At 37.8% G+C, this 26,143-nt stretch overlaps 1 protein-coding gene across 1 annotated transcript in view; it reads left to right on the top strand.

Annotated features, from left to right (window-relative positions):
- The first annotated feature begins 901 nt into the window (after positions 1–901).
- The window catches only part of LOC121444281 (ATP-binding cassette sub-family B member 7, mitochondrial), a 185,331-nt gene continuing 160,089 nt past the window's right edge, over positions 902–26,143 (top strand). Inside the window, exon 1 of the mRNA XM_041646106.1 lies at positions 902–1,095. Within this exon, the coding sequence (XP_041502040.1) occupies positions 928–1,095 (168 nt within the window). The 5' untranslated portion in view covers positions 902–927. The remainder of the gene's footprint in view (positions 1,096–26,143) is intronic.

The raw sequence follows: 26,143 nt of genomic DNA, 5'->3' as shown, positions 1-26,143 counted from the left end.
AACTGTCTTCTTGACTTCTTGACTTCAGCTTTTTCAAGAAATATATTTGGGAAACTTTCCCCAGAAACCTGAAAATATTTCCATGGTATCTGGTTTGATTATAGTGCTGCCAAAATAATACAAACGTGCCTTTAAATATGCACTTTACTATATAACATGTTAGCTTATCACCCTTCAGCTAATCTACCAGCTTTTCAATTAGGGACTCTGGAGAAATCAAAGGGAAGAGCTACAAGGAGGTAAATTAGTGGAACAAAAAATGTGTGTACTCTGAGCATCCAATTGTCCCAGTAACAAAAGACCAAATGCATATCAGAAAAATAAAAGCATTTACGAGAAAGGTGGTGATTCTCACTAATGAGGCCTCCTCCGGGGAGAAACTTAAGTCTTTATGTCTGTACTTTACCCTAAATGTCAATGTACACTGAAAATGAGCGGTATTGAGGTATGTAAGGAGTGGAGGGTGGCATTGGGTTGGAGACAAGAAATGAATAGAGTGACAAACAAGATAGGGTCGTCACATTTACTAAAAAAATACTTGGGGCATGATTATATCAATAAATAATTTGTTATTTATCTCAAATAACATTTAACTGGGCATCCTGTATTTTATCTGGTAACGCTAAGAAAAGAAAAATAATAGTATTTCGATTTCCTGGGCTGTGTAAAAACAAAACAAAACAAAACAAAACAAAACAAAACAAAACAAAACAAAACAAAACAAAACAAAACAAAAGACCCAACAAAGCCCAGCCCCAGCGGTAAAAGAAAAAAAGCTACACCTAAGTGTAGGCATCTTCAGACACAGGCTGTTTCCGGTGTCAGACAGCAGCGGGGGAAGGGGGAGGGGAGGCAGTGAAAGCCGCTGAGCTCAGTCCGCTCGTGTCCCACAATCCTCCGCTCTCGGTTCCTCTTTACTCGCTCAAGATGGCGCTGCTCGCGACACATTCTTGGCGCTGGGCAGCCGCGGCGGCCGCTTTCGAAAAACACAAACATTTGGCTGTTCTGACCCGGCCTCTAGTCTCCATCTGCGGCTCAGGCCCGCGATGGGGGTCGCAGCAGAGCGGCGCGTCAGGAAGCACTCGAATCTACCAGGTGTGTTGCCAAGCGCTTGGAAGAGTAGGATGAGGGGCAAGGGACCTAGTAGGGAAAGGGTTGCCCTCTTGACCTTAGGGCAGAGAGAGCGCCTAGAAGAAAGATTGTCAGGCCGAATGTCGAGTAGCAGCGAGTGTAGGAAGTTAAGGTTAGTAATTCGAGGAAAAGAGACAAAACATTTGGGGACCGCGTAGAGCCCGGAGGTTTCAGGCACCGGGCACCTGGAGTGCCAGTCTTATAGGGTTTTGCGGGCAGTTTTTTTTTTTTTTTTTTTTTTTTTTTTAAGTGTAAGAAAGACGGGGCTAATTTCAAAAGTTGGGCACGGAACTTGGTGCTAAATTGCCTGTGGTTCATATTTTATCAAATCAGAAGGAACAATTTCGAGTGCACTTCAAGATGACAGTACGCCATCAATAAAAACTGAATTGGTACTCTAACTCCCTCACTGACAGGCGTGATCCCTGATAAGCAAAAAAGTCATATTTATCTTTTCTCCAAAATGCATACTTCTCTAAGCTATAAGCTTGATTATCCTTTGCTATGACTATTCAGTTATGTTCTTTGTGTACAGGTAACGTTGGAAAGCCTGAAGATTTTTCCCTTAGGAGTGTGACAGTGGTTATGGTACTTCGGAATATTGGCTTTCATTATCTCATTCTAGAATAGTCTTTTAAAATCATCTGTAGTACTTGTACTTAGTTTATGTATTTATTTCTCATATATTTACAGTATTTTAATTGCCACCACATGTTCATCAGTATAATCTTAATATTGTCATTTTTGTTCGGAAAACAATTTTGCTTATTTTTGATTCTTTGTTAACAGATATCTAATGTCTACCATTATAATTATAAACACTGTTCAGATAATAGAGGCCAAAAGAAGGATATAGTTAGACCTTCAAGGATTGATTTTTTTTAAAAGATAAGATCTTGCTTTGTAGTCCAGTTTGGCCTTGAATTTGTGATCCTGCTGCTTCAGCCTACTTCGTGTTGGGATGACAGGCAAAAGGTGACAAGAATTAAAATTAAAAATATTTTAAATTGACAGTTTTATATATTTATGGAGTGTGGTGTGATATTTGGTACATGTATAGAAGTGATAGCAATTGATATAGCTGTCATGCCAAATATTTGTTATTAATGTACAACATAATACTTTAGAGTTGAAAGAAGTCTAACTATTATGTTATGAAATGTTGGTGGTTAAATCAGCACTTTTTAAAGATGAAATTAAATAATGTAGAAAAGAAACTAGTGCTTTTTTTTTTGTTTTGTTTTTCGAGTCAGGGTTTCTCTGTGGCTTTGGAGCCTGTCCTGGAACTAGCTCTGTAGACCAGGCTGGTCTCGAACTCACAGAGATCCGCCTGCCTCTGCCTCCCGAGTGCTGGGATTAAAGGCGTGCGCCACCAGCACCCGGCTGAAAGTAGTGGTTTTTGGATATTAAGGTAGGAATTAGTTTGTGAACTTTCGCTTGCATGTACACACATACCCCACATGTGTGTGATTACTGCGACGGACTGTAAGATGCATTTTTTCCGAAGTATGCTCCAGAACCATAGCCACTAGTTTGATGTGGCCATTAAAATTTTAAAAAATTAATTTTTCAGTTGTATTAGCCACATTTCAGATATCCAATAACCAAGTGTGGCTGGTCCCTACTGAGAGCATAAAATAAAAATTCTGTTGAACAATGCTGTTTTCAAGAATGTTATATCTATCCCTTCAAATTTTGCAAGTGAGGAAACGAAGTGTTGCTGAGTGAAAAGCTTCAAGGCTGTTCATTTCTTTATTGCTTGTGTCAGGGACTTCTGAAATAAGATCCTAGTAGACACTAAGGACACAGTAAATGTTGACTTGTACAGATACCCACTAATAATGAATAGAAGACTATTAATGGTGGGAAACATCTTAAGTGTAAAAATTATTCTTAAAACCAGGGGATTTTTATGTATTATTTAAACTGTATGGTTCATTATACAGCTAACCATTGTACAACATAATTTTATAAATCACCTGGCAGTGCAAAGGATCAAACCCAGGGCCTTTCACAAGGTTGGTAAGCATTATACCACTGAGCTACATTCCCAGTCCATAAATTTTGTATAAATAGGGGTTTATTTCATTAATATTTAAAATAGTAGAAATTGAGGTATCATGTACTTTCTCAGCACCTTTTAGCATAAAGAGTCCTTATTTGTATTAACCCTGACATTTACCAATACCCTATGTTCATTTGCTTCTTAAAATATTTTTGAGATAATTTATATACCATATAATTCATCCATGTAGAAGGACAGATTAGTGGATTTTACATATTCAGTGATATGTACCACCATTGCCACATTCAATTTTGCCTCAAAAAGAAATCTGCTACTTTTTGGCTATCTTCTTTCTATACCTTTTCCCTTCTAACCATCCCTAAGCAACCACTAATTTATGTGTATTCTTTATATATTTGTCTATTCTGGACATTTAATATGAATGAAATTATGTGATATGTGATCTCATTGTTTGATGTTTTATTTCCTTGTGACATTACCTTATGTAACCCAGGCTGGCTGACCTTAAACTCTTTATGTAGCCTACTCTATCTTTGAACTGATTCTTTTTCTCTCTGCCTCCTGGAATTACAAGGCATGCACAAACATACCTGTCAGTATATGATCTCTTTTGACTGTTTCATTGATTTTTCATGGTTTATTCATATTTTGGCACATATAAATATCACGTTATTTATTGTGACCAAATTATTGTTTGGATATACAAGGTTTTTTGTCTTTGTTATTTTTTTAAAATGGACTTATTGAGTAGTTTTGGCCTAGAATTTGATGTGTAGATCATGGTGTCCTTGACATCATGGAGGTGCTAGAATTAAAGACACATACTGCCACACCTAGCATGATGTGCAAGATTTTTGTTTATTGTTGTTGCACATGTATGGGTCAGAGAAAGTTTTGTGGAATCAGTTCTCTCCTTCCACCGTTAAGTGGGTTCTGGGGATTAAACTCAGGTCCCTAGGCTTGTGTGGCAGGCACTTTGTGTGCTGAGCCTTCTCTACAGCCCCAGGATTTTTTGGGTTGATTTCACTAGTGCTTAGAATATTAATATATAAGTTTTGCATGGGATTAACTTTTTGTTTCATTTAGGTACACAAACTTAAGGAATTGCCATATTGGTGTGTTCTGTTTCTCTCTGGCACACTTTCTCTTTCTCTGCCCACCTTTCAACCCCCTCTTTCATTTTGGACAGTGTCTCACTATGTATCTCTGCCTGGCCTGGAATTTGATGTATAGACCAGTCTGGCCTGGAACTCACAGAGATCCAACTGCCTTGGCCTCCAGAGTACTGGGATTAAAGGTGTGCACCACCATACTGGCTCTTTCTAGTTATTTGTAGCTCAGGGTTGCCTTGAAATACAGATCTTCCTGTCTCAGCTTCTTAAGTATTGAGATTTCAGGCTTGAGTCACTACAGACGGTTTAAAATCTTTTTCCATGCCCTAGCAGTGCCGCAGTTCTATGAATTTAACCCAGGGCCTCATGCATATTGAGCAAGCACACCATTGAGTCACACTTTCAGACCTCATACTAATTTTTAGAGTGTCTGTATGTTTTAAATTATCAGTTCACACCAAATTTGTTAAATGATTTTTAACTCTAGCCATTCCAGTGGGCATATGAAGTGGTATTATATCTTAATTTTGGTTTGCATTCTCATTATGAATGAGGATATTGAGTATTTTTTCACTTGCTTATTGACTATATATCTTCTTTGGAGATATACTTATTTATGTCCTTTGTCTATTGAAGGTTATTGGGTTTCTTTTTGGTGCTAAGGGCTTAAGCTTCTGAAACCTCAAAGCTGCTCCCCAGTGACACACTTTTGCTAAGGCCACACATACTCCAACAAGGCCATACCTTCTAATAGTGCCACTCCATATGGGCCATTTTCATTCAAACCACCACAATTGAGCTGTACCTCCTGCTGATGTTTTTATTTGTTATTATTTATTTGTAAGTTTTAAAATATATATTCTAGATACAAGTCCCTTCCCTTATACAGAATGTTTACAAATATTTTTTCTTATTGTGTGGCCCTTCTTTTTAGCTTATGGATAGTGTTCTATCAAGTATGAAAGTTTTAAATTTTCACATGTTGGTGTATGCAAGGCTCTGGGGTTCATTCCCAGCATAACCCTCCCCCCCAAAATCTTTTGATTCTGTGATGGAAAATTTAAAAATTGTTTTTCTTGATTATACTTTTGGCGCTGTGTCTAGGAGTCTGTTACCTAATCTTAGATCACAAAGATTTACCTGCATGTTTTGTTTTTCTAAAGAATTTTATGTTTATTTTAGTAAGATACAGAGATATTACCCATGTATACTTTGGGTTCCTTCAACCCTTCTCTGTTTTATTTTATATATTTTTAAGAGTTGTATTTGTAATGATATTTTATCATAATTATTAATTTATATCGTTTTTATGTTTTAGGTTTTTGTGAAAGAGGGTTTTATGTAGCCCAGGCTGTCCTCAAACTCACTGTGTAATTCAAGGATGACCTTGAACTTCTGATCCTTCCTCTGACGTGTGTCACCACGCCTAGGTTATTCAGTTCTGGGTATCCAGATCAGGGTTTTGCACATGATAATCAAATACTCTTACAAACTGTAGCACAGCTCCATTCAGCCCCTAGTTTTATGTCCTTGAGAAAAGAGAGAAAAAGGGAGGACCAAGATATATCTATACCTTTTGTTATATAACCTTACTTATCATATATTCAGCAGATATGGAAAGAGTCTACAACTTTGTCTACTTCTTGATTTTAGTGCAATTGCTTTGAGTTTCTCTCTGTTGAAGTTGGTGTTGGCTATGGCTTGCTATAAACTGCTTTAATTTTGTTGAGGTATGTCCCTTGTATCAGTAAGTGTGTGAGAATTTTTATCATGAAGGGGTGTTGGAATTGTCAAAGGCCTTTTCTGTATATGATATGATTATGTGTTTATTTTTGTCTTTCAGGTTATTTATGTGGTAAATTACATTTATTGATTTGCTTATGTTAAACTATTCCTGCATCTCTGGGATGAAGTCCACTTGTTCATAGTGGTTTTTCTTTTTGATATGTTCTTGAATTTGGTGTGCATATATTTTATTGAGAATTTTTGCATGTATGTTCATAAGAGAAATTGGTCTGTAATTTTCTTCCTTTATTTAGTCTTTATCTTGAGTATCAGGGTAACTGCGGCCTTATAAAGTGAATTGGGCAGTCTTCCTTTTGTTTCTATCTTGTGGAATAATTTGAGGGTAGAATTCTGTGCTAAAACCCTTTGATGCTGAACTTTAGTTTTGGTTAGGAGATTTTCAATTATTGCTTCTATTTTTCCTAGGGATGATAGGCCTTTTAAAATTGCTTATCTGTTCTTGATTTTGCTTTTGTAAGTGGTACCTATCAAGAAAATCACTCATTTCTTTTAGAGTTTTCATTTTGTGGAGTAGAGGTTTTTAAAGTATGATCCTTTGGATTTCTTGGATGTCTTTTGTCATGTCCCCTTTTCTTTTCTAGTTTTGTTAATTTGGATAAGGGTTTGTTAATATTACTGATTCAAAGAACCAGCTCTTCATTTCATTGATTCTTTGTATAGTGTTTTTTTTTTGTTATGTTTCGATTTTTATTTCAGTCCTGTGTTTTGTTATTTTTTTTCTTTTTAAAATGATTTGTTTATTTATTTTTATGTGCATTGGTGTTTGTGTGCACGTCAGTGTGAGGATGGCAGATCCCCTATAACTGGAGTTCTGAGCCACCATGTGGTTGCTGGGAATTGAACCCAGGTTCTCTGGAAGAGCAGCCAGTGCTCTTAACCACTACCTATCTCTCCAGCCCCATAGTTTGAGTGTTTCTTGCCATCTGTTCCTTTTGTGCGGAATTTCTTTTTGTTATAAGTCTTTCAGCTGTGCCATTAAGTTACTAGTATGAAATCTCTCCAAATTTTTCATGTAGGCAGTTAGTGTTATGAATTTGCCTCTTAGAACTGCCTTCATTGGGTAAGTTCTGTTTTTGTTTTCACTGAATTCTAGAAAGTCTTCAATTTTCTTAATTGCTGTCTTGACCTATTTTTTTACTTAATAGTGAGTTGTTCAGTTACCAAGAGTTTTTCAACTTTCTGTTGTTTCTGTTGTTGTTGATGCCCAGCTTTAATCCATGGTGGTCAGATAGGATGTAGGAGGTTATTTCAATTTTTATGTATTTGTTGAGATGTGTTTTGTGTCTGAGCATGTGATCATTTTTGAAGAAAGTTCTGTGTGGTGCTGAGAAGATAAATTTTTGTGTTTGTATAAAATGTTCTATAGATATCTGTTAGGTCCACTTATTTTGTAAGTTCAGTTAGCTCCAGCATTTCTCTGTTTAGTTTTTGTCTGGATGACCTGTCCATTGGCAAGAGTGGGTTATTGGAGTCTCCCACTAGCAATGTGTGAGGGTTGTTGTGTAATTTAAGCTTTAGTAATATTTCCTTTACAAATGTTGGTGTCCTTGTGTTTGGGGCATAGATGTTAAAAATTTCAATGTCTTTTGGGTATTATTTGCCTCTGAGTAAGATTTTTTTCAGATTAGTTTTTGTTTGAAGTCTGTTTTGTTAGATTAAAATAGCTATGCCAACACTAGCTATTAAAATAGCTTGTTTTTTGTATCTGTTTGCTTGGGAATATCTTCTTCCATTCTTTTACCGTGAAGTGATGTCTGTTCTTGATGTTGAGGTGTGTTTCTTGGATGTAGTAGAAGGATGGATCCTGTTTTCCCATCCATTCTGTTAGTCTGTGTCTTTTTATTAGGGAATTGAGACCACTGATGTTGAGAGATACAGATGAGTGGTGTTTGTTGATTCCTGTTATTTTGCTGTTGTTGTTGTGGTGGTGTGTGTCTGTTTCCCTTTATTTGATTTGATGATTTGGAATTATTCCTTGTGAGTTATTTTTGGGGGGTGTGGTTAACCTTTTTGGGTTGAAGTTTTCCTTCTGTGACCTTTTGTACGGCTGGATTTGTAGATAGATATTACTTAAATTTGATTTTGTCATGGAATGTCTTCATTTTCTCTATCTATTTTGATTGAATATTTTGCTGGGTTTAGTAGCCTGGGCTGGCATCTGAAGTCTTTTAGAGTCTGTGGAACATCTGTCCAAGTCCATCTGGCTTTTAGAGTCTCCATTTTTAAGTCAGGTATTATTCTAGTAGCTCTGCCTTTACATGCTGCTTGGTCTTTTCCCCTTGTAGCTTTTAATACTCTTTCTTTGTTCTGTGCAATTAGTGTTTTAATTATTGTGTGTTGAGGGGACTTTCTGTTCTGGTTCAGTCTATTTGGTGTTCTCTATGATCCTTATTTATTGATAGGCATCCCCTTCTTTAGGTTAGGGAATTTTTTTGTTTTTTGTTTTAAATTATTTTTCCCTTTTATTGAAAATAGATTCTTTTCTCATGTATTCTGATTATAGTTTCTCTTCCCAATACTCCTCACAGTTCTTTCCCATCTCCCCTCTGATCTGAATCGATTCCCTTTCTGTCTCTTATTAGAAAAGAACTAGGCTTCTGAGAGATAGTAAAATGTAACAAAATAAAATAACAAAAACTATCACATAGAAGCTGGATAAGGCAAACCAGAAGAAGGAAATGAGCCCAAGAGAAGGTACAAGTATCAGAGACCCACTTATTCTCACACTCAGAAGTCCCATAAAAATACTGAAAACTGTAATATATACACCGACTACCTGGTACAGAGACATATAAGCCCTGTGCTTGCTACTTCAGTATCTGTGACTTTATATGAGCTTGGTTTAGTCAGTGTAGAGGGACTTCCTCTGGTTCTTATACTCTTTCTGTCTTTTCTTCTGTGGGGTTTCCTGAGTTCTGAGTGGAGGGATTGGATGGAGACATCCATTTAGAGCTCTCTCTCTGTCTCTGTCTCTCTGTCTCTCTGTCTCTCTCTCTCTCTGTGGGTGTCTATTTGTTCCCATCTGCTGCCGGAGAAAGCTTTTCTGATGATGACTGAATAAGGCGCTAATCTTATGAGTACATCATCAAGTATAGAGGAAAGGGACTGGGGGGCATATGGATCTCCCTGGTAGGGAGAAATGAAGTAGATTTTATGGGTGGACTGTGGGCAAGCAGGGAGGTGTGGGATAGGAACAGGAGGACCAGGTGTGGAGGGTGAGGGAAGTGGGGATGAGAAGAATAGACAGCTAGAATTGAAGGGCATTTAAGGGGTGGTATGGAAATCTAGTGCAGTGGAAACTTCCCAAAAAATATGAAGGTGATAATAACTAATGAAATCTCTAAGTAATGGGGGAGACAGAGTCCCAATTGGCCATCTCTTGTCACTAAAGAAGCTTCCAGTACCGGTACTGGGATACATCCAATTGAATTGTTGGCCAAAGGGATCTCAGGAAAATCCCAGACAACCCATGCTCTTGCCAAGACTGCTTTCTATAAACTTGGCTCCACTAATGAAGACAACACCATTGAATATGGAGAGTAGAGCTGGTACCTACATAGAACCTTTACCCTTATGTTCTTGTTTCTTATATGGGAAGGCACTCTGCATGCTGCCAAAAGGAAAACATACACACTAACCCAACCACAAAATCTTTGATCTACAATGCTATCTTACCAGCAAAATACTATGCTAGGGCAATGGTGTCACAAAGCTGTGGGAGTAACCAACCAAAGTTTGGTTTGACCTAAGGCCTATTCAACGAAATGGAACCCATACCCAGTACTGCTTGGATTTACCAAGAACTAAGAATCAGTAGGTAGCCCAGAGACCTAAGGTAAAACCATGTGCTACTGGTCTTAAAAACAAAGTAGAGTGATTTTATTCTTCTATGATATTGAAAATATTTTCTGTACCTGGATTTCTCTTCTTCCTCTATTCCTATTAGCTTTTATCTTTTCATAGTGTCCTAGCTGCCTTGTGTCAGGGATTTTTTAAATTTAACATTTTCCTTGACTGATATATCCATTTTTATGTCATATCTTCAGTGCTTGAGATTCTCTCTTTTGTATCTTGTATTCTGTTGATGAGGCTTGTCTCTGAGGTTTCTGTTCAAGTTTTTAAATATTTCATTTCTAGATTTCTTTCACTTTGGGTTTCCTTTATTGATTCTAGTTGCATTTTCAGGTCGTGAACTGTTTTATTCATTCCCCCCACTGTTTGTGTTTTTATAGATTTCTCTAAGGGATTTTTTTCATTTTCTCTTTAAGGATCTCCGGCATATTCATAAAGGCAATTTTAAGGTCATTGTCATGAACATCTGCTGTGTTGTAATACTCAGGGTCTACTTTGGTAGGGTTTCTGGGCTCTAGTGAAGACATGTTTGTTGTCTTCTCTGTTACTCATTTTGTATCTAGGTTTCGGGAGATTTTGATTCTAGGTGCTGATATCTGATCTTTTTGGGTACGTGTTTTCATTGGTTTCTGTTGGCCTCTCTGGTTCTTAATTGCTGTGTGCTGCCTGGTAGAAAATTCTTTTGAGATCCTGATAGGTGAGGCCACTGGGGGTAAAAAGTGTTTCTAGGTATTGTAAGCTGACACTTAGGAATGCGAATGGGCTATTTGAAGGCTGCTGAGAAGGTCCACTGGAGGGGAGAAAGCAGGGTGTTCTACTAGGATCTGCTTAACCACCAGGAATGGGGCAGCAAATGAGAAGAGCTTCAGCATGTGGTCTGCTACTTAGTTGGTGGGTGGCTGGTGAAGATCTGCAGTTAGCTTACCTGCTTCTCTGACCTGTGAGGCTGGCACAGTCCCAGGAAATAGCTATCTCTCATCCCTTGTTCTTGTGTATTTGACTTACTATCTGGAGTCAATCCCAGTAGAGCAGTACTCTCACTCTTCTCCTTTGTGATGTCATGTACAAACACATTGTTTATATGCTAAAATTTTAACAGTATATTACATAAATATGCCAGTAATTTTATAGAGTTGCCTTTTACAACAAATTAAATATGGAAGCTGAAAAAGTATGCATTTATCTTTGTTTTATAATTATATAATTACTTTTCCTGATGCTCTGGTCTTTGTGTGTATAAATCTGAATTATTATTGAGGTCACCTTTTTTCAGTCCTGAGAACTTCCCTCAGTTGCTCTTTTGAGAATGGTTTTTTACTAACCAGTTCTCCTAGTTTTTACTCTATGGGAATATCTTTATTTTACTTCAGGGTTTGAATAGTATCTTGATAGCTTTTTTTTCCTCTTTAAGAATATTTGCGGGCTGGAGAGATGGCTCAATGTTAAGAGCATTGCCTGCTCTTCCAAAGGTCCTGAGTTCAATTCCCAGCAACCACATGGTGGCTCACAACCATCTGTAATGAGGTCTGGTGCCCTCTTCTGGCCTGCAGACATACAGACAGAATATTGTATATATAACAAATAAATATTAAAAAAAGAATATTTGCATATGATAATTTATTGTTTGCTGCTTCCTCTTTGTGTGTGTGTGTGTGGGGTTCTTTGTTAGGAAGAAGTCTTTGAAGAATTTCACCTTATTTTTGACTTTTAGTATAGGTGTCTGAGGGTCTTTTTTTGTTTTTCTACTTTCTAATCATCTTGAATGAGTGTATTGCTGTGGTCATTAAAGAACTTTGGAAGTTAATCAGTTATCCTTTCATCAAATAGTTTTTCTTCCACTTTCTGCTATAATATATTGGTGTGATATATAATTACTGATATTTTTCTGGATTTCTGTCTGTTTTGCATCATTCTTGTTTTTTGTTACTCAGATTGTATAATCCTGTTCATCTGTCTTTATAATTGCTAAAACTTCTCCTGTTTAAATATACTACTGTTTAGCTCCTTTAATAAATTCTTTAGTTATTGTACTTTTCTACTCCAGTATTTCTCTTCCTTTAAAAAATAGGTTATTAGTTGGGCATGGTGGCACACACCTTTAATCCTAGTACTTGGGAGATAGAGATGGTTGAATCTCCGAGTTTGAGGCCAGCCTGGTCTACAGATTAAGTTCCAGGACAAGCAGGGATACACAGAGAATCACTGTCTTGAAAAACCAAACACCAACCAAACAAACAAAGCAAAAAATGATTTATTGATATTCTCTTACAATATATTTTCATGACATCTTTCTTTACTTATTAAGTATAATTAACTTTAATCTTGGAGCATATTTATAACTATAGTTTTGAAGGCTTTTTCTCTCAAATCTTATAATGTCTCTTCATATCCATAGACATTTCCTTTTGACTATTTTTTCCAGGTCATATTTTACTGGTTCTTATCATGTACCATGCTTTTTTTTTGGAAGCTAAACATTTTAGATAATGCTTACACCAATTCTGTGTACTGGCCTTCTCCCTCTTGGAGCCTATATTCACTTATTTGTGTAGAGACTAGCAGGCTATTTTAGTGCTGTTTCTGCCTTATTATTGCCCACTCCTCTGTTAACCTTCTTACTTTGCTTCTCAGGAAACATGGTCTTTTGTATGCCTGCAGTCATCCTGGGACAATAATGGTTTGGGCAGGGATCTCTTTCTCTCTTGCCCAGTTACCCACAGTAGTTGCTGGCGGATCATACTATTGTTTTCACCACACCCCGGCCATAAATTGTTGTACATACTCAAAACTGAGTTCTTTTGAAGAGATGATCGCAAAGGTCAGTGTTTGAGACTTTTCCTGACTTCTGGGAGGCCCCTTCTGGTTGTCTTACTTCTTAGATTTTTGGTTTTTCTCAGGCACATCAGCTTACCTACAGTTTCGCTTCTGAGCTGTAATTCTGCCAATCCCTTCCCAGTTAATTGTCTTTTCATTTAAGAGCAACATTTCATCTCAAATGTTTCTATGTCTAGTTGCAAATGTAATTTTTTCAAAAAGATTTGTTTCTGTTATATTAACTGTGCATGCATGTGTGTGTGCATGTATGTGTGTATGTGCATGTGTATGTATGTGTGTAAAGGTATGTGCATGTGACTACAGGTGCCTGCTGAGCCAGACAAGACAGTAGGGATTTATTTTCCACATACCAGGGTACCAGCAGATAGAGTGTCATATCTAGGCCAATTCTCTGGCTCTTAGGTGGTACCTTTCAGCTATATATTATTCACCCAGTAGAAGAGACAAGGAAGCTAGCTGTGTGTGGCCTCATTTATAATCACATTCACAAGGGCTCTGTTTTTATGCCCTGTTTACTTCCCAGTGGCCTCAGCCTTTTAATTCCGCACAAACATACGTATGCATGCGTGGCTATACATGTTTGCTGGCTTTTGTTCTTTATGTGCTCTCTTAGGGTTTCTATTGGTGTGGAGAGATGCCTCCCAAAAGCTGGGATTAAAGGTGTGCACCACCCAAGATGGCCCCAGGCTTTTATTTAATTCCTTTTCACTTTAATTTCTTTCACAAGCTTGAAAGCTTAGGTGGGTGGGATCATGCTCTGAGGTCACCACTCTGTTTATTCTACTTAACACCAGGCCTGTCTTTAATCTCTTTACACTTCTTGGTGCCCCTTGTCTCCTCAAGCTGTACATTTTGTGTTTTACCTTTCTTAACTTGCTCCTGTTCATTATAGATCTGTATAAGACTGGCCAGTAATAACCACATTACACAATCAACACTAGACTGTTTTGAAATCTCCTCTGACAGCACAATTAATCCAAAATGCTTCAATTTAGCCTTGGGCAGACTTTTTGAACAAGGGTAGAAAGTAACCATATTCTTTACCAAAATACCACAAATGTGGTCTCCAGGCCACATACTAAATCACCCTCAGCACCATTGTTTTCCATGCTCCTCCATGTTTTAATACATCCATACATTGTATATACAATGCTAGCTTCTAAAAAGCATAACAAATAGTTATTAATCATAAGTTAAATGTCTTTTTATTATTTTAAATTATTTGTTTGTGGGTGTGGGTGTGTCTGTCTACTAGTGTCTGTGTGGGTAGCATATGTGCATGTGAGTCCAGGAGCCCTTAGAAGCCAGAGGTGTCCTCTGGTAGAGCACTAGGAGTTCTTAACCCTCATCCACTCCAGCTCTAAATAGGTATTCTAAAGATAGAAATGACTTTGTATCATTCAATAGTACAACTCACTTTGTGAGCTAATTTAGTAAAATAACATAGGTAAAATATGGGTTACAAGAGTTAGATTCTAGTCTTAACTCTGTTAGGGATATATAAATAATATATAAATCATCATTAAACAATATACAATAATTAGATATAGCTCTTTCTATGAGAGTGATGGATTCTCTAAGAGTACATGTAGAGCAGGAGTGGTGCTATTTATCTAATACCAGCACTTAGGATGTGGAGGCAAGAATGACCAGGGTTCAAGGCTAGCCTGGGCTATATGAGACCCTTTCTGAAAATGTAAACTAAATTGAGTATAGTCTGTTTTGATTTCAATAAGACTCTTAATGGTTATCACTGCAACAATAAACTAAGGAATGATATTGTCCTATTAAACATTTTTTATTACATTTATTTCTGTGTTTGCATACATACATGTGTGTTTTTACAATGTGTGTGTGTGTGTGTGTGTGTGTGTGTGTGTGTGTGTGTGTATAGGTTAGAGGATAGCTTGCAGGAGTTGTTTTTCTTCTTTGACTCTGTGGGTCCCGGGCATCTAACTCAGGTATCAGGCTTGGTAGCAAGCACCCACTTAGCCATCTTGGCAGTCCTATTAAAGGGTTTTGAAGAAGTAGTAAGCAGGTTTCATGGTACAGAAAATACAGGTAAGGTAAGGGACTTGATTTCTAGATATTGATGAGGATACTGTCCTTCTCCTTGTGGGCCTAGTGTACTGTAGGAGCAAAATAGACCAAATGCTTATTCACATAATTTTTTTGAGACAAGGTCTTATAGTCCTTGAATTTAAGGTCTTCTTCCTTCAGCCTCATAAATTAAGGGATTACAGGTGTGTGTTACTATGCCTAGCATCATGTGAGCTTAAAATAGGATAATTTCATATTCTGTATCTCCTCGGGACTCGATAGAGCCAAGACCAGTAGGAAAATGGAGATTGGTGATGAGCTTATTATTTCTCCCTGGGAAGGAACTAGAGTAAAAGTAAAAGTTACTTAGTTACCATTTGAAGAAAGGGGTTTACTCAGCTTCCTGCATCTCCAGGCCTAGAAGATAAAGTCTCAGGATATTCTCTGTGGAAATCTCTGTTCTGACTAGAACAGTGGTTCTTAAGCTTCCTAATACTGCAACCCTTTAATACAGTTCCTCATGTTGTGGTGACCCCCAACCATAAAATTATTTTCACTGCTACTTCATAACTGTAATTTTGCTACTTTTATGAATCACATTTTAAATATCTTATATGCAGGATATCTAGTATGTGACTCCCTAAGGGGTCACAACCCACAGGTTGAGAATCCTTGGCCTAGAGAAAGTCAGGACGATTCCTTAGTAGTAAGGTAGAATAGCAGCAGTGTTATAAAAGTTGTAAATAAGAATGAGGCTTCCAGGGACAAGAAATGACAAGGAATGGTAACAGAAAGTCTTAGTGTGGAAATGTCACTGTGATTGAGAAGATAAATTCTGAGGATGCATTCAGAATAAGTTGAATAAGTAACATTTTCTTAGCCATTGAAACATTGTTTTGAATTGATTATTAAGATTATGGAGTGTTTTTAAACTTTACCAACATAGTCTCTTTTAGAATCTAATAGAAGTCATCCATGTACTTTCCTTAGAGAAACGAATGTACGTTAATTTCTAATGTAGATTCAAGGGGTTTATGCACCCTGTCATCCTGATTAAGAACCCCTGATTGGGTGGCTGAGATGACACAGTGGGTAGAAATGCTTGCGGTGTCAGCCTGATAACCTAACCTGAGTTCAGTCCCTGGACCTCATAGTAGAATTAAAGAACCAAATGAAGCTATCTTCTGATGTTTGTACCTCCTTGACATACACTTAACAAAAAAGGAACCCCTGATACTCTCGTATGCAGGTTAATAGGGCTCTAATCAAGTTCCCTACTAGTGACAGAACAAAGAGAGCCTGTCTCTTAGTAGTGATGCTAGAAATGGAATGGAAACCAATATCAAATTGTTTTTTAAGTAAAGGTCTTATTATGTTGTTCGATATTCCCTTAAAGTTGTAGATTTTTCAAAAATAAATAGGAAGTTTGGTGAGATGGCAGATGACTTGTTTGATCCCTAGGTGGAAGGAAAAAATCCATTCATGCAAGTTGTCTCTGCCCTCCACATATGCACTGTGTGTACACACACATACACACACACAGACACATGCACACATGCACACGCATGCATGCACACACACAGACACATGCACACATGCACACGCATGCATGCACACATGCACGGGCACAGAAAAAATAATAATATAGTAAAATTAAAAAAATGCATACTTTTTCAGATTCTAAAGTAAGATATGTAACAGATGAAAATATATCTTATGTATTTTATCCTTAGTACATTCTGCCTATTTAATTTTATAAAATAATATTTAATAAGCTGGGCAGTGGTAGTGCATGCCTTTAATCCCAGTACTAAGGAGCCAGAGGCAGGCAGATCTCTGTGAGTTCGTGGCCAGTCTGGTCTACAAGAGCTACTTCTAGGACAGGCACCAAAGCTACACAGAGAAATCCTGTCTTGAAAAAAAAAACCCAAACCAAAAAAGTAATATTTAATAAAACAGTAAAAATATCTGAAATTCTACCTCTTAAATTTTCTATTTTCCCTTTGGATCTTTGTTCAGGTAGATAGGTTTTATTTTTTTTTTAGCTCAGCATTTTTTAAATTGATTTTTATTGAACTCTTCATTTTTTCTTTGCTCCCCTCCATGCTTCACCCCACCCTTTCAACCCTCTCCCAAGGTCCCCACGCTCCTAGTTTACACAGGAGATCTTGTCTTTTTCTACTTCTCATATAGATTAGATCCATGTATATCTCTCTTAGAGTCTTCATTGTTTTCTAGGTTCTCTGGGATTGTGATTTGTAGGCCAGCTTTCTTTGCTTTATGTTTAAAAACCATGTATGAGTGAGTACATATGATAATAGTCTTTCTGTGTCTGGGTTACCTCACTCAAAATGATGTTTCCTAGCTCCATCCATTTGCCTGCAAATTTCAAGATATTATTTTTTCTGCTGTGTAATACTCCACTGTGTAAATGTATCACATTTTCCTTATGCAGTCTTTGGTCAAGGGTCATTTAGGTTGTTTCCAGGTTCTGGCTATGACAAACAATGCTGCTATGAACATAGTTGAGCACATGTCCTTGTGGTTTGTGTTGTAGATGGAGTGGTGGGCTGCATCCCGCTGCCCAACTGGTTTACACCCAGGCTGGCGGGCTGCTTGTTGTCCTGGCCACCCGGCTAGCTTATGCCTGAAATAATCACATGGAGATCTGTATTAATTAAATTGCTGCCTGGCCCATTAGCTCTAGCCTCTTATTGGCTAACTCTCACATCTTGATTCAACCAATTTCTAATAATCTGTATGTCACCACGAGGCCATGGCTTACCGGGAAGGATTCAGCATGTCTGACCTGGCAGCTTCATGGTGGGCTGCACTCTGCCTGTCTTCCTTCTCCCAGAATTCTGTTCTGTCTACTCCACCCACCTAAGGGCTGCCCTACCAAAAGGCCAAGGCTGCTTCTTTATTTAACCAATGAAAGCAACACATAGAAAGAAGACCCTCCTACACCACTTTGGATATATACCAAAAAGTGGTGTTGCTGGGTCTTGAGGAAGGTTGTTTCCTAATTTTCTGAGAAATTGCCACACTGACATACAAAGGGGCTGTAGCAGCTTGCATTTCCACCTGTTGTAAGGAGCGGTGGGCTGAGTTCCTGCCACCCAGCTCCAGGCCACCTGGTTAGCTTATTCCCCAAAATAATTACATGGAAACTGTATTCTTTTTTTTTTTTTTTTGTTTTTCGAGACAGGGTTTCTCTGTGGTTTTGGTGCCTCTACTGCCTGGCCCATTAGTTCTAGCCTCTTATTGGCTAATTCTCACATCTAGATTAACCCATTTCTAATAATCTGTGTGCCACCACAAAGTGGTAGCTTACCGGTAAGATCTTAACCTGCTTCTCTGTCGGGTGGGAGAATCATGGCGACTACCTGACTCGGCTTTCTTTCTCCCAGCATTCTGTTCTGTCTACTCCGCCTGTCTAAGCTGCTTTCCTATCAAAAGGGCCAAGGCAGTTTCTTTATTAACCAATAGAAATATGACCCTCCTCCATCACCCACCAGCAATGCAGAAGTGTTCCCTTTACCCTACAACCTCTCCAGCATAAGTTGTCATCAGTGTTTTTGATCTTGGCCATTCTTACCAGTTTAAGATGCAGTCTCAAAGTTGTTTTGATTTGCATTTCTCTGATGACTAAGGATGTTGAACATTTCCTTAAGTGTCTTTCAGCCATTTTAGATTCCTCTGTTTAGAGTTCTCTGCTTAGGCCTGTACTCCATTTTTTTATTGGATTATTTGTTCTTTTGATGGCCAATTTTTTGAGTTCTTTGTATATTTTGGAGATCAGACCTCTATCTGATGTGGGGTTAGTTAAGATCTTTTCCCATTCTGTAGGCTGTCGTTTTGTCTTGTTGACCATGTCCTTTTCTTTACAGAAGTTTTTCAGTTTTAGGAGGTCCCATTTATTAATTGTTTCTCTCAGTGTCTGTGTTGCTGGGGTTATATCTAGGAAGTGGTCTCCTGTGCCAGTGTGTTCAAGTGTACTTCCCATTTTCTCTTCTATAAGATTGAGTGTGGCTGGCTTTATGTTGAGGTCTTTGATCCATTTGGACTTGAGTTTTGTGCATGGTGATAGATATGGGTCTATTTTCATTCTTCTACATGTTGATATCCAGTTATGCCAGCACCATTTGTTAAGTATGCTTTCTTTTTTCCATTTGATTTTTTTTTTGCTTCTTTGTCAAAAATCAGGTGTTCAAAGGTGTCTGGATTAATATCCTGGTCTTTGATTCGGTTCCATTGGTCCTCTTTTCTGTTCTTATGCCAATACCAGGCTGTTTTCAGTACTGTAGTTCTGTAGTAGCGTTTGAAGTCAGGGATTGTGATGCCTCCAGAAGTTCTTTTATTACAGGATTGTTTTGGGTTTTTTGCACTTCCATATGATGTTGGGTACCATTCTTTCGAGGTCTGTGAAGAATTTTGCTGGGATTTTGATGGGTATTGCATTGAATCTGTAGATTGCTTTTGATAAGATTCCCATTTTTACTGTGTTAATTCTGACTACCCGAGAGCATGGGAGATCTCTCTGGTGTCTTCTTCAATTTCTCTCTTCAAAAATTTAAAGTACTTGTCATACAAGTCTTCTACTTACTTGGTTAGAGTTACTCTGAGATATTTTATGCTATTTGTGGCTATTGTGAAGGGTGATGTTTCTTTGTTTTCTTTCTCACCCCGTTTATCATTTGTATACAGGAGGGCTACTGATTTTTTTTGAGTTAATCTTGTAACTTGCTACATTACTGAAAGTGTTTATGAGTTGTAGAAGTTCCTTGGTAGAATTTTTGGGGTCTCTTAAGTAAACTCTCATATCATCAGCAAACAGTGACAGTGTGACTTCTTTTCCTATTTGTGTCCCCTTGATCTCCTTTTGTTGTTTTATTGCTCTTGCTAGGACCTCAAGAACTATATGAATAAATATGGAGAGAGTGGACAACTTTATCTTGTTCCTGATTTCAGTGGGATCACTGTGAGTTTCTCTCCATTTAATTTGATGTTGGCTGTTTGCTTGCCTTTATTATGTTTAGGTATGTTCCTTGTATCCCTGCTGTCTCCAAGACCTTTATCATGAAGGGGTATTGTGTTTTGTCGAAAGCTTTTTTGGCATCTAATGAGATGATCATGTGGTTTTCATTTTTCAGTTTGTTTATTTGGTGGATTATGTTGACAGATTTTTGTATGTTGAACCATCCTGCATCTCAGGGATGAAGCCAATGTGATCATGACGGATGATTTTTCTGATGTGTTCTTGGATTCGATTTGCCAGTATTTTATTTAGTATTTTTACATCAGTGTTCATGAGTGAGATTGGTCTGTAATTCTTTTTCTTAGTAATGCCTTTCTGTGGTTTGGGTATCAGGGTAATTGTAGCCCCATAAAAAGAGTTTGGCAATGTTCCTTCTGTTTATATTGTGTGGAACAATTTGAGGAGCATTGGAATTAGTTTTTTGTTGAAAATCTTGTAGAATTCTGAGCTGAAACCATCTGGTCCTGGACTTTTATTGGTGGGAGACTTTTGATGACTTGTTTCTATTTCTTCAGCTGTTATAGGTCTGTTTTAATTTGCTCATCTGGAATTGATTTAATTTTGTTAAGTGATATTTATCCAGAAAGTTGTCCATTTCTTTTAAGTTTTCCAATTGTGTGGAGTACAGATTTTCAAATATGATCTGATGGTTCTCTGCATTTCCTCCGTGCCTGTTGTTATGTTCCCATTTTCATTTCTCCTTTTGTAAATTTGGATTTTCTCTCTCTGCCTTTTGGTTAATTTGGATAAAGGTTTGTCTATTTTGTCATTTTTCTCGAAGATCCAACTCTTTCTCTCATTGATTCTTTGTATTGTTTTCTTTGTTTCTATTTTGTTGATTTCAGCTCTCAATTTGATTATTTCCTGCCATCTAGTTCTCTTGGATGAGTTTGTTTCTTTTTGTTCTAAACTTTTCAAATGTTCTGTTAATTCACTAGTCTTGGATTTTTCCAGCTTCTTTATGTAGGCATTTAGTGCTATGAACTTTGCTCTTAACACTGCTTTCATTGTGTCCCATAAATTTGGGTATGTTGTGTGGTCATTTTCATTGAATTTTAGGAAATGTTTAATTTCTATCTTTATTTCTTCCTTGACCCATTGATGCCTCAGGTAAGCATTGTTTAATTTCCATGTGTTTGTGGGTTTTCTGGAATTAGTATTGCTGTTGACTTCTAGTTTTAAACCATGGTGATTTGATAAACCATGGTATATTGGGTTATTCCAATTTTTTTTTGTATTTGTTGAGGTTTGTTTTGTTAGTGAGTATGTGGTCAATTTTTGAGAAGGTTCCATGAGGTGCTGAGAAGAAGGTATGTTCATTTATGTTTGGATGGAATATTCATTTATGTTTGGATGTCTGTTAAGTCCATTTGTGTCATAACATCTGTTCCCTTATTTCTCTGTTAATTTTTTGTCTGACTGACCTGTCCAGTGATGACAGTGGAGTGTTGAAGTCTCCCACTATTAGTGTGTGGGGTTTAATGTATGATTTAAATTTAGAAGTGTTTCTTTTACATATGTGTGTGCCCTTCATTGTATTTGGGCCATAGATGTTCAGTACTGAAGATTCCTCTTGATGGATTTTTTCCTTTGACTAATATGAAATGTTCTTGGTCTCTTTTGATTGAGTTTAGTGTGAAGTCTATTTTATTAGCTATTAGGATAGCTACACCAGCTTGTTTCTTAGGTCCATTTGATTGGCATTTTTTTCTCAACCCTTTACTCTAAGGTGATGTCTGTCTTTGAGATTGAGGTGTGTTTTCTTGTATGCAGCAGAAGGATTGATTCTGTTTTCATATCCAATCTGTTAGCCTGTGTCTTTTTATAGGTGAGTTGAGTCCATTTATATTAAGGGATATTAATGACTAGTGATTGCTATCACCTGTTAATTTAGTTTTTGTTGTTGGTGATGTTGGTTTGTGTGTTTTTCTTTCTTTGGGATTTGCTGTTGTGAGATTATCATTTGTCTGTGTTTTTGTTGATGTAGCCAACTTCCGTGGATTGGAGTTTTCCTTCTAGTACTTTGTGTAGGGCCGCGTTTGTGGCTAGGTATTGGTTAAATCTGGTTCTGTCATGGAATATCTTGTTTTGTCCTTCTATGGTGATTGAAAGTTTTTCTGGGTATAGTGGTCTGGGCTGGCATCTGTGGTCTCTTAATGTCTGCATAACATTTGACCATGACCTTCTGGCTTTCATTGTCTCCAATGAGAAGTCAGTTGTAATTCTGACAGGTTTGCCTTTGTATCTTACTTGGCCTTTTTCCTTTGCAGCTCTTAATGTTCTTTCTTTATTCTGTATGTTTAGTGTTTTGATTATTATGTGGCGAGGGGACTTCTTTTCTTTTTTTTGGATCCAGTCTATTTGGTGTTCTTTAAGCTTCTTCTATCTTCATAGGCATATCTTTCTTTAGGTTGGGAACATTTTCTTCTATGATTTTGTTAAATACATTTTCTGTGCTTTTGAGGTGAACTTCTTATATATCTATTATTCTTAGGTTTGGTCTTTTCATGGTGTCCCATATTTCCTGGATATTTTGTGTTAAGCTTTTGTTAGAGATTTAATATTTTCTTTGATTGCCCTCTATTGTATCTTCAGCGCTTGAGATTCTCTCTTCTGTCTCTTGTGTTCTGCTGTTTATGTTTGCATTTGTGTTTCCTGATTGTTTTCTCATGATTTCTCTTTCTATGATTCCCTCAGCTTGTGATTTCTTTATTGTCTCTATTTCAGTTTTCAAGTTTTGAATATTTTCTTTCATATGTTTGATTGCTTTTTCTTGGTTTTCTTTAAGGAATTTGTTTATGTCTTTTAATTTTTTGTTGGTCTTTTCCTCCATTTCTTTGAGGGACTTTCTCATTTCATTATACAGTCAGTGCCATGGTTCTTGTTACCCTGTTGGTCACTTTGTGTTCCTGGAGTTGCGCTCCAAGTGTTTGCTCCCCTCTCATGGAATTTCCTGTCTCAGGCCTGCTCTTGTCTAGGTTTGTGGCTCAGACCTGTTTCTATAAATGTCCCTAGTCTGGATCTGCTCCTGATAAGGTCCCTGGCTTGGGGTTATTCCTGTAAAGGTTTCTGGCTCTGATCTTCTCCTTCAGAGGTCCCAGTTTGGGGTGCGTCTGGACCTGCCCTACTCCTTCAGAGGTCTTAGACTTATGTCCAGACCCACAGAGGTCCTGGCTTAGGTTTACTCCCCCAAAGGTCCCAAATTCATGTCTGGACCTGCAGTGGTCTCTGGCTCTGGCCCACTTGCTCAGCAATTGCTCCCCTGTACCTGCTCCTGTGGAGTTCACTGTCTCAGGTCTCCTCCTGCCCAGGTCGCTGGCTGAGTCCTGCCTCTGCAAATGTCCCTGGTCTGGACCTGCTCCTGCTCCCTTGGAGCTTGCTGTCTCAGGCCCCCTCTAGCCTAGGTAGCTGGCTCAGTCTTGTTCCTATAGAGCTCCCAGCCTCAGGCCTGTTCCTGCCTAGGTCGCTGACTCAGTTCTGCTTCTGCAATGTCCCTGGTCTGGATTTGCTTTTGCTCCAGTGGAGTTCACCATCCCAGGCACGCTCTGGCTGATATTTTTCTTTTTTTCTTTTTTCTTTTTTTGGTTTTTCGAGACAGGGTTTCTCTGTGGTTTTGGAGCCTGTCCTGGAACTAGCTCTTTAGACCAGGCTGGTCTCGAACTCACAGAGATCCGCCTGCCTCTGCCTCCCGAGTGCTGGGATTAAAGGCGTGCGCCACCACCGCCCGGCTTGATATTTTTCTTAAAGGGAAAAAATCACAGCAACTGGAGGTCCCATTCCTGGAACAGGGCAAAGTTGCAACTGTCCATGGTGGGAGGTGCCAGCACTGCCACCACAGCTGCCAAGCCTTGCACACAGCATACTCACTGAGACTAGATAAGATTTTTGAAATTAAGATTTTCTTAATTTTTTATTTTTCAAGACAGGGTCTCTCTGTGTAGTCCTAGCTGCCCTGGAACTCACTCTGTAGACTGGACTGGCCTCAAACTCATAGATCTGCCTGCCTCTGCCTCCTGAGCTCTGGATTAATGGCATGTGCCGTCATCCCTGGCTGCAAGATTTTAGTAATTTTCATAGGAAAATAATTAGTTTTCTAAAAGATGTTTTCTTTTTAAAAATAATATAAATTTTACAAAATATTGTTTTGTTATGATAGAATATACTGTCATATTCTGTGTATACTATACAGTATTACTTAATCATTAAAAAGGGATACTTTGTTTCTTTCCCTTTCTTTTCCTAAAATCTAGTGTCTAAAATCTTTGCTCTTTTCACTCATGTAGGATTTGTTACTGGTTAATAAAATATGCTTTTCACGTCTTTTGTGTTATGTCAATTGGTCTTCACAATAACACTGTGAAGTAGGTAATAGCTTCTGTCATTTTCAGTTTTTCAGCTTCTGCCCTAGTTTTGGACCCTTCTTGTTTTCACATAACTTTTCTTCCTAGCTTCATGGACTTGCTTTTCTTATCTATCCCATATTTCCCTTCTTCCCAAAGCACAACCTTTGTCACGTCTCTTTCCTGCCTATAAATTTCACTGGTCTTTATACTGTAGTTGGGTATTTAAAGCATTCCAGTTAACTAACTTGATAGCTATATTAACTATTTTTCGAGTACATACCCGCATCTGCTGTCCAATCAGATTTGCTCTTTATTTCTTGGATCTTTGCGCCTTTTCATTTTCTTCATTTTCCCATTTCTGGCTATCTGGTGGTTTGCCCCTTCTGACTTCTTCTTCCTTATTTTCAGATCTTAGCTTGAGGGTCAGTTTATTCTATAGTGTTATTCTGTATATTCTTCTAATACATTGTTCTTTTTTTTGTTGATCTGAGTGTCTGTAACACAAATTAACTAGCTATCATATATGTCTTGTGGAGGATATAATCTAAACCTCTGGAGAGAGGATGGCTTAGGAAACGAGGCTAGACAGCTACATTTTTTCTCATCTTTTGTCATCCATAGAGCTTGGCATATTTTCTTGCATGTAGTAGGCACTCATTTGTGAAATGATGGATGAAATCTTTAACTAAGTTAAATTGAAATCTTAATAGAATAAATAATATTTACTTCAGTGCTATTTAGAATCAGAGTCTCATTTTTTGACAAGTACTTCATAAATAAATCCATTTCTTTTTGTCATTGATATACAGTATTGTGGGGTAGTATGACTTTGAATATGAGTTCTTCTATATGAGTATAAAGCACATACACTTTTTATCTTAATTTCTTTTGTAGTGCTAGAGATTGAACCCAGGGCCTTGTACATGTTAGCCAAGCACCCTGCTACTGAACTACATCATCACCTGTTCAAAATTTTTGGGTATGTTTTATTTTTAGGTATCTTTTGCTAAAAAAAATTGACTTACAGGATAGATCTCTTTGAGGAGTAGTACATAAAATTTACTCTTTCTAAAAATTTTACCTGCAGGCTATACCTTGTTATGCTCATTTGTCTTCTGATCAGATTTTCTTTACTATTTCCAGAGGGGAAAGGGTATTAGAGTGGAGAAAGTATATCCTAGGGGTATAAGTGTAGTTTCTCCAGTACTGATGTTTTATCTGAGTTTGTAACATGAAGGGCCGGCTTGTTGGGGTTTCAGCGCTGCCCAGTTCCCCACAGCTGGCAAGCCCCAAAGAAAATCACACAGAGCTGTACATAGGTTAAAAACTGATTGGCCCATTAGCTCAGTCTTCTTATTAGGTCTTGTAGCTTATATTAACCCATTATTCTTATCTATGTTAGCCATGAGGCTCAGTACCTTTCACAGCGGGGCAGATCACATGTTGCTTCTTCGAAGTCTGGGCAGGAGTGGGAGGAATGGGCTTCCTCCTTCCTAGAATTCTCCTGTTCTCATAACCCAGCCTCTACTTCCTGTCTAGTTGACCCACCTATACTTCCTGCCTGGCCAGTCAGTGTTTATTTAAAACATGATTGACAGAATACAGACAATTCTCCTGCACCATGAGTTGGCTTTCAAACCCCCATTTTTCAAAGTAGTCTAGGAAAGAGAAGCTAGCTGATTCTTCTCTTTTTGTTTACTTATCAAATATTTTTATTGATATTGAATAACTTTGCTATACCTGATTATTGGTACATATTTTCATATTTTAAGTCCATCTATATTTCAAGTTTGAAGTCTTTCTAACTATTCTAACTATATTGACTTTGCACCTGCATACCTGCATATGTGTATCTGTGCATGCTAGTTTGCAATAGTTGCCATAACAAAGTATCACACACAGGTCTCTTTTGTCTTCTGTGGTCTTTCTTTTGTGTGTGTCTGTGTTTCTATCATTTTAC

This window comes from Microtus oregoni, unplaced genomic scaffold (genome assembly GCF_018167655.1).
Source record: "Microtus oregoni isolate MIOR12 unplaced genomic scaffold, Mior012 000119F_ref0000445, whole genome shotgun sequence".
NCBI classification, from domain to species: domain Eukaryota; kingdom Metazoa; phylum Chordata; class Mammalia; order Rodentia; family Cricetidae; genus Microtus; species Microtus oregoni.
Note: the sequence above shows the minus strand (reverse complement) of the source record. Positions and strands in the feature narration are given on the sequence as shown.